The 8,297-nt window shown below is 39.8% G+C and overlaps 1 protein-coding gene across 1 annotated transcript in view; it reads right to left on the bottom strand.

Moving 5' to 3' along the window:
* LOC108283709 (5-hydroxytryptamine receptor 5B-like) overlaps positions 1 to 8,297 on the bottom strand; it is a 29,056-nt gene that overhangs the window by 19,942 nt on the left and 817 nt on the right. Inside the window, 1 exon segment of the mRNA XM_017500228.2 lies at positions 8,175 to 8,297. This exon segment is cut by the window's right edge and continues 11 nt beyond it. Coding sequence (XP_017355717.1) covers positions 8,175 to 8,297 — 123 coding nt within the window.

Here is an 8,297-nt window from a genome sequence, read left to right as displayed (position 1 = left end):
AAAAAAAAAAAAAAAAAAAAAAATCATAAGAACTAAGAAACAAATTCAGTAAAGTTGCAAGATACAAAATCAACACACAAAAATCAGTAGCATTACTATATGTCAATAGCAAACAATCTGAAAAATAAATTTAAAAAGTAATTCCACTTATAATAGTTACACGTAAATTAAATATCTAAGAATTAAGGAAGTAAAAGATCTCTAGAATAAAAAGTATAAAACACTGATGAAAGAAATTGAAGATGACCTGTAATCTCAGCTACCTGAAAGGCTGAGGCAGGAGAATTACTTGAACAACCGAGGAGGCGGAGTTTGCAATGAGCTGAGATCACACCACTGTACTCTAGACTGGGTGATACAGTAAGACTCCATCTCAAAAAAAAATTGAAGATGATACAATATAATGGAAAGGTATTCCACGTTCATTGATTGGAAGGATGAATATTGTGAAAATGTTCATACTGCCTACAGTAATCTATAGATTCAATGCAGGCCCTATGAAAATACCAATAATATTCTTCATAGAAGTCGAAAGAACAATCCTAAAATTTATATAAAAACACAAACCACCCAGAATAGGCTAAGCTGTCCTGAGCAAAAACAACAAAACTGGAGGAATTATATTACTTGACTTTAAACTGTATTACAAAGCTATAGTAACCAAAACAGCATGGAACTGGCATAAAACAAACACACAGACCAATAGAACAAAATAGATAACCCAGAAAAAAATTCACACATCTACAGCAAACTCATTTTTGACAAATTGGGGAAAGGACAGTCTCTTCAATAAATGGTGCTAGGAAAACTGGATATCCATATGCAGATGAATGAAACTAAACCCCTATTTCCTGTCATATGTAAAAATTAATTCAAAATGGATTAAAGATTTAAATCTGACCTCAAACTATGAAGCTACTACAAGAAAACATTGGGGAAGCTCTCCAGAACATTGGATTTGACAAAGATTTATTGAGTAATAAATAACTCACAAGTATAGGATACAAAAGCAAAAATGGATAAGTGGGATCACATCAAGTTAAAAAGCTTCTGCACAGCAAAGGAAACAATCAACAAAGAGACAATCCATAGAAAATATTTGTGAACTATCCATCTATGAAGGGATTAATAACCAGAATATATAAGGGGCTCAAATAACTCTATAGGAAAAAATCAAATAACTTGATTAAAAATTGAGTCAAAGATTTTAAAAGACATTTCTCAAGAACAGACATGCAAATAGCAAACAAATGTACTAAAAGGTGCTCAACATAATTGCTCATCAGGGAAATGCAAATCAAAACTACAATAAGATATCATTTCGCCTTAGTTAAGATGGCTTGTATCCCAAAGATGGGCAATAACAAATGCTGGTGAGGAAGTGGAGAAAAGGGCACCCTTGTACACTGTTGGTAAGAATTAGAACAGACACTATGGAGAACGGTTTGAAGGGTCCTCAAAAAACTCAAAATAGAGCAATTAGACCTGTTTGATATAACTGTTTGAAGGGCCCTCAAAAACTAAAAATAGAGCAATTATTTAGCATCTCACTGCCAGGTATATATCTAAAAAACAGGAAATCAGTATATAGAAGAGATATCTGCATTCCCATGTTTACTGCAGTGCTATTCAGAATAGCCAAGATTTGGAAGCAACCTAAGTGGCCATCCACAGATGAAGGATAAAGAAAATGTGGTACATACATGTAAGCAATGATATTCCGTCATAACAGCATGGATGGAACAGGAAGTCATTATGTTAAGTGAAATAAACCAGGCACAAAAAGACGCTCTTCACATGTTCTCACTTATTTGTGGGAGCTAAAAATTTAAACAGTTGAACTCATGGAGATAGAGAGTTGAATGAGAATTACCAGAGGCTAGGAAGGGTAGTGGGAGGGTGCAGGAGAGAAGGGTTCATGGGTACAAAAATACAGTTAGATAGAATGAATATGATCTAGTACTTGATAGTACAACTGGGTGACTATAGTAAAAAATAATCTATCGTACATTTGAAGATAACTAAAATAGTATAATTGGATTGTTTGTAACATAAAAAAGGATAAATATTTGAGGTAATAGATAACCCATATACCTTGATGTGATTATTGCACATTGCAGGCCTGTATCAAAATATCTCATGTACCCTCTAAAAATATAAATCTATAGTATATCCACAAAAAATAAAAATACAAAATTTTTTAAAAAACACATTGTATCCCATAAATATACACAATTATTACTTGTCAATTTAAAATAAATATATAAACATAAATGGCTCTGTACAGATTTTTGGTCACTCAGGGCCTAATGCACATAAATTTTATGGCAGTGTGTCATTGTTCAAACAAATTGTTAACAAAGAGGACTGGCTTAGAGAGTCAGATTTTTTAATACCGCATTATGTAAAACCTGTGCTCCAAGTTGACATAAACCCTAAAGCTCAATACCTCACATTTATTTTGCCCTTTACAGTTTACATAGTGCTTCCCCATATACTATTCGATCTTGCAGATACCACTGTGCTTTAGACAGTTTTCTAGCAGAGCACTTATAAGACTTTCTTGCATTTATAAATCTATAATTACAATCTACTAAAAATCTGTTAGGAGCAGGAAACTGCTTATTCATTCTTTGAAAACTCAGAGGAAATTGCCTGAAACATAAGATCAGTAAGTCAAGGAATTTTGAACACTACATTCAACATGTTTTGAAAGACACTTCTCCCAAAGATAGAGCCTAATTCCTCTTTCCTTGAATGTGGGCTGGACTTAGTGACTCACTGCTAATGAATAAATAATAATCATATGTGACTTCTGAAACCAAGTCATAAAAGTCACAAAGGGCACTGCAATTTCCTTCTTGCTTCACTCTCTTGGTTGGCTTGCTCTGGGGAAAATCAGTTATCATGTGATGCCACTCAAGTAGCCCTTTGGAGATGTCCTTTTCTCAAGGATCTGAAGTCTCTTGTCAACAGGAATGTGAGTGCTCCATCTTGGAAGCAAAGTTTCCAGCCTCAGTCAAGCTTCCGAATGACAGCATCCCCATGCAACAACTTGCCTACAGCCAAAAGAGACTTTAAACCAGAGCCACCCAGCTAAGCCATTTCCAATGCCCAACCCACAGAAACTGTGAGTTAATACATTCTGTGAGTTAATGTTCATTCTTTTAAGCCACTAAACTGTGGGGTAATTTTCTACACAAGCAATAAATAATCTACTTATGATTATAAGGAATAGCACTAAGAGAAATAAAATAATACTTTTACTACTTATAAGATAAATAGAAAAATAACAAAAGTAGTACAGGAGCTATTTTTTATGGTTTACTATAAGGGACTCCACATAGGCTACTATTTCATTTGCTCTTCACAAGAATATTATAAGACATGGTAATATTTCCATTTTACATATACAGAATTGCAGATGTAGATTAAGTTGCTTGGCCAAAGTGCTAATAAGTGGCAGTCAAAGAAAATTGGAACCCATGTCTCTTTGTTTCCAAGTCCCACACTCTTAACCATTGTGTACATTATCTTCCAATATATTTTTATTGATTAAGGATGAGTGCAGGCCGGGCGCGGTGGCTCACGTCTGTCCAGTACTTCGGGAGAACGAACGAGGGAGGCAGACCACAAGGGCAAGAGATCCAGACCATCCTGGTCTACATAGTGAAACCCCGTCTCTACTAAAAAAAAAAAATTAGCTGGGCGTGGTGGCGTGTTCCTGTAGTCCCAGCTATTCGGGAGGCTGAGGCAGGAGAATTGCTTGAACCTGGGAGGCAGAGATTGCAGTGAGCCGAGATCAGGCCTCTGCACTCCAGCCTGGCTCCTGGCAACAGAGCAAGACTCTGTCTCCAAAAAAAAAAAAAAGAAAAAAAAGAATGAGTGCAGGAGCCCAATTCATAATTGCAAAGATATGGAACCAACCTACCATTGACAAATGAGTAGATAAAGAAAATGTGGTATATATACATAATGGAATACTATTTGGCCATAAAAAGGAATAAAATAATGTCTTTGGCAGTAACTTGGATGAAGCTAGAGGCCATTATTCTAAGAGAAGTAACTCAGGAATGGAAAACCAAACACCATATGTTCCCACTTATAAATGGGAGCTAAGCTATGAATATGCAGAGGCATACGGAGTGGTATCATGGACTCTGGAGACTTAGAAGGGGATACTAGTCTGGTGACAATTGCACTAAAATCTCAGAATTAACCACTATATAATTCATCTATGTAAACAAAAACCACTTGTAGCCCAAAAGCTATTAAAATAAAAATATATTTAAAAAATTAAAAAGAAAACAATAGTACAATTTTAAAAAAGAATGAGTGGAAGATATTAACCAAGGCTTCATTATAATTTGTGTGGTCTCTAGACATCTTTCAATTCATGTGTCCCTTCCTTCATTAAGAAATATTTAAAATCGTTTAAAGACTACTATAAGCAAGTATAAGCAAGACTGGATTCATTATAATATATTCATTAGTATTATATTCATTTTTCCTCAAATTTTAAAAGAAATCAAAATTAGGCCATGCATGGTGGCTCACGTCTGTAATCCCAGCACTTTGGGAGGTGAAGGCAGGCGGATCACCAGAGGTCGGGAGTTTGAGACCACCCTGACCAACATGGAAAAGCCCGTCTCTACTAAAAAATACAAAATTAGTGGGGCGTGGTGGCATGTGCCTGTAATCCCAGCTACTTGGGAAGCTGAGGCAGGATAATCACTTGAGCCCAGAAGCTGGAGGTTGCAGTGAGCTGAGATTGTGCCATTGCACTCCAGCCTGGCCAAAAAGAGTGAAACTCTGTCAGAAAGAAAGAAGAAAGAAAGAGAAAGAGAGAAAGAGAGGGAGGGAGGGAGGGAGGGAGGGAGGGAGGAAGGAAGGAAGGAAGGAAGGAAGGAAGGAAGGAAAGAAAGAAGGAAGGAAGGAAGGAAAGAAAGAGAAATTGAAACATTTTTATGGGTCCCTAAAAGAATTCTGGTTCTAAGTAGTATGACTAGTACACCTGATGGATAACTAGGTCTCAGCATCAAATTGCACACAGAAATCAAACAAGCAATAGCAAAGAAGAGAGAGAGAGAGAGAGAGAGAACATTTTGATGTCACATTTTTAAAGCCATGGAATCTTTCTTATTTTCTAAAAAGTAAAGGACACAGGGCAGTAGGAAGCAACCGTAACCCATGGGGGTTGCTTTAAGATGAAGAGTAGATTATACTGTAAGTGGGGTGCTCAGCATCTCAGTTGAAGATGTTGAAAGAAAGGACACCAGGGCAAGAATTAAACCTGTCTCCTGAAGGAAACAGGTAAGGCTTTCATGCTCAACTGTATTCAGCTCTGCTGGAAAGGAGAGTTCGCATGAGTAGTTTTGAGATCCTGCTTCGTGGGACCCACCTGGACTGGGCTATAACTGCTTCATTCCTCTCGAGCTGAGACGCCTGGTAGCAGAGGGGCAGGCCTCGGAAGTCAAGTCCCTGGAGACAGCATTGGGTCATGATAACAGTGGTTTTAGATCTGGTACAACCTTCAGCCTCTCTACCCAGTAACTGTGGTTTTGGAGGAACTAGGTTTGTGGTGCCTTATCACTGTTTTCTCTTGCAGTTTTCTTATCTGTAAAATCAGGGCCTTGCGGCAAAGATAGTGCTCATCATGCAGCCAATGCTCCCCTTCCAATTCCCTGTCAAAGGCTGGCCAATGAGCTGGAAATAGAGGTGACATGTGTCCAGTTCAGAGTAAGGCAGTAAAAAGCTGGTGTATCTACATATGTAACTCTTCTCCCACAGCAAATCTGGAGGGCAAATGTGCAAGACAACATAGCTAAAAGTGATAAATGGCCCAAATTTATAAGAGGAGGAGAGATGCTTGAAGGAGAGCTATGCAGGTGGGCCACCAGACTCACAATGTTAAGTCAGAGTGAAATAATCATCTGGTTTGGGGTTACATGTTACTACAGCATGGCTTAGCTTATCCTGACTAGTAGAGACTTAATGCCAACTTGACCAAATTGTGAGAATGAAATGAAATGGTGTATGGAAAGCATCACAAACCTGTCTGGAAGAGAGAATTCACTCAGTAAACATTTTTTTTCCATCTCAGCTTTCGAAAACTGCATTTTGCCCCAAAGGATTAACCATTGCCCAAGAACTACTTTCTGATAAGACCCCTTTCTGATAATATTTTAGTGTTGGAACTAGACATAGAATTCTGAAAAAGAGGAAGGTTTTACACAGCCTCATCGACAGAGGCCTTCAGGGTTCATATAGGCTTCTGCTCCTTACAGAAAACAGTACAGACCCTTTGCAGAGCCTAGCTCAACCCAACTCATTTCCCCTGGAGTGTAGAAAGATGTAGGTGGGGGAAAGTAGAGAGACGGTTTTCTTGGCACAGTGTTTTACATTTTTGTTTAGGTGTCTTGTTGCCAAAAGGCTTGCCAAAGTGGACTCAGGAACATTACCCAGAAGTTTGAGTGAGGGCTTGCTACAACCCAAAGCAGCAGCATGCTCGTGAATACTACCCTGCCTACAATCTCAGCATCCTGTGATTCAAGGCTTTTATAAGTGACTTAGAAGAATACTGCATGTTAGAGAAGTTGAGGCCCAAAGTGAGGAAGGGCTTGCCCCAGGGCCTCCTGCTGGGAGTGGCTAAATGTTAACACTTCCCTTGCCTCTCAGAGCTCCAGATTGGCCAGCCTCTCATCCAGGCACCTTCTCCTTTTGTCACCTGCCTGAATGGGAGCTGCCAAAAATGAACACTAAAATCAGGCTTGGCAAGCTTTTCCAGCATCCATTTCACTATGACTTCTCTAAGTGCACATTGGGGATGCAGCTATTAAAAGTTAGCCCTACCTTGGCAGACAGAAAAGCTATAATCACCCCAGGCATTTCCAAGGGACCTTTCAAAGAACATCATTAATTCTGAATAAAGCTCTCCCTTACCAACACTTTCCAATTGTAGTCTTCACATTCCTATTTTATGCTGCAAAATTCCTCTGCCATTTAATGAAGAAGAAGAAGAAAAGCCTACTTTTAAAATCACATGTATTTGGGAGCCTGTCTTAGTTAATTTTCCAAAATTAAAACTAACAACAAAAATCTGTCCTTGTCTCTTTTTCCTCTTGTATGTACCCCTTCCCTCATCATCCATGTATTATATTTGGAAAGGGCAACAAAACCTGTTAATCTATAGGACTGGGAGCTTGTTACCTGAAATACCTGAGACCCTCAAAAAAGAAAGCTGAGGCTTCCGGAGTGAGAATGATGCTGAGCACCTATTACATCCTAGCCAAAAGGCAGAAAGCTCCAGACAGAAAAATAAATATGGTCAGAGAAGATCTGCCAATTGCAATTTTGCTCATCTCATTACATTTCCAGTGTTACATTCCTGCTCCTGTTGATTCCCTTCTTTCTTCAGCCAGTCTGCCACCCAGTGTGTGCCAGCCACTGTGCTAGAGCTTCATTCTTCATTTCATGTGTTCCCCACCAAGAGCCCTATGAAGTAGGAATGAACATGTTTAAAAATGAAGAAATGAGACCCACAGGTATTAAGCAACTGTCCTAATGTCCCAAGCTGGGATCTGAATCCACTGATCTTTCCTAAATCCTAGAGGATAGCTCTGCGGTTGAGATAAGGAAAGCAAAGTGACACCGATTATTATATTTTAAAATCCTCACTTTTCCCCTTGGCAGGGTGCTGGCTAATAGAGTTGAGGAATAGACTCTGAATTGCAGAGGATGGAGGCGGTGGAGACAGAAAAAAAAGGCGTGATTGGCCACAGGAATTTCTGCAGGACAAATTCCCGGTCCACTGCATCCCCTCTAGGTCTAGTTGGGACCAGAAAGTCAGGGGCTCCAGAAGTCACATGGACAGCAGAACTTCAGGGGAAAAACAAGATAGTGCAAGTAACAAGATGTGCCCTCAGCGCTACTGAGACAGGCTGAACCTACAAACCCCTCCGGCCTTATCGTGCGTAGTGGGTAGGTGTCAGATCGGGCTCCCTAGTGTGCAGGCGGTGAAACCATTTTTTTCTGCGCCCACCAAGTGCGCTGGTGGACAATTTTTAGGCGCGCGCTCCAACCGTACAAGCTTCCGCTCACTCTCCCATTCGCCGAGCTGCCTCTTTCTCCAGCAGCCCCATCCCCAAAGCAACATTCCGCAGCCCGCCCCTCACCTGCGTGGTGGCCTGCAACGGCAGCACAGCTCTCCGGCGGCGGCCGAAACGAAACTTGGCCGCCTTGTAGATCTTCCAGTAGACGAATAGCACCATGCCAAGCGGCAGGTAGAAGGCGCCACA

Source organism: Cebus imitator, unplaced genomic scaffold (assembly GCF_001604975.1).
Source record: "Cebus imitator isolate Cc_AM_T3 unplaced genomic scaffold, Cebus_imitator-1.0 Scaffold264, whole genome shotgun sequence".
Classification (NCBI taxonomy): Eukaryota; Metazoa; Chordata; class Mammalia; order Primates; family Cebidae; genus Cebus; species Cebus imitator.
Note: the sequence above shows the minus strand (reverse complement) of the source record. Positions and strands in the feature narration are given on the sequence as shown.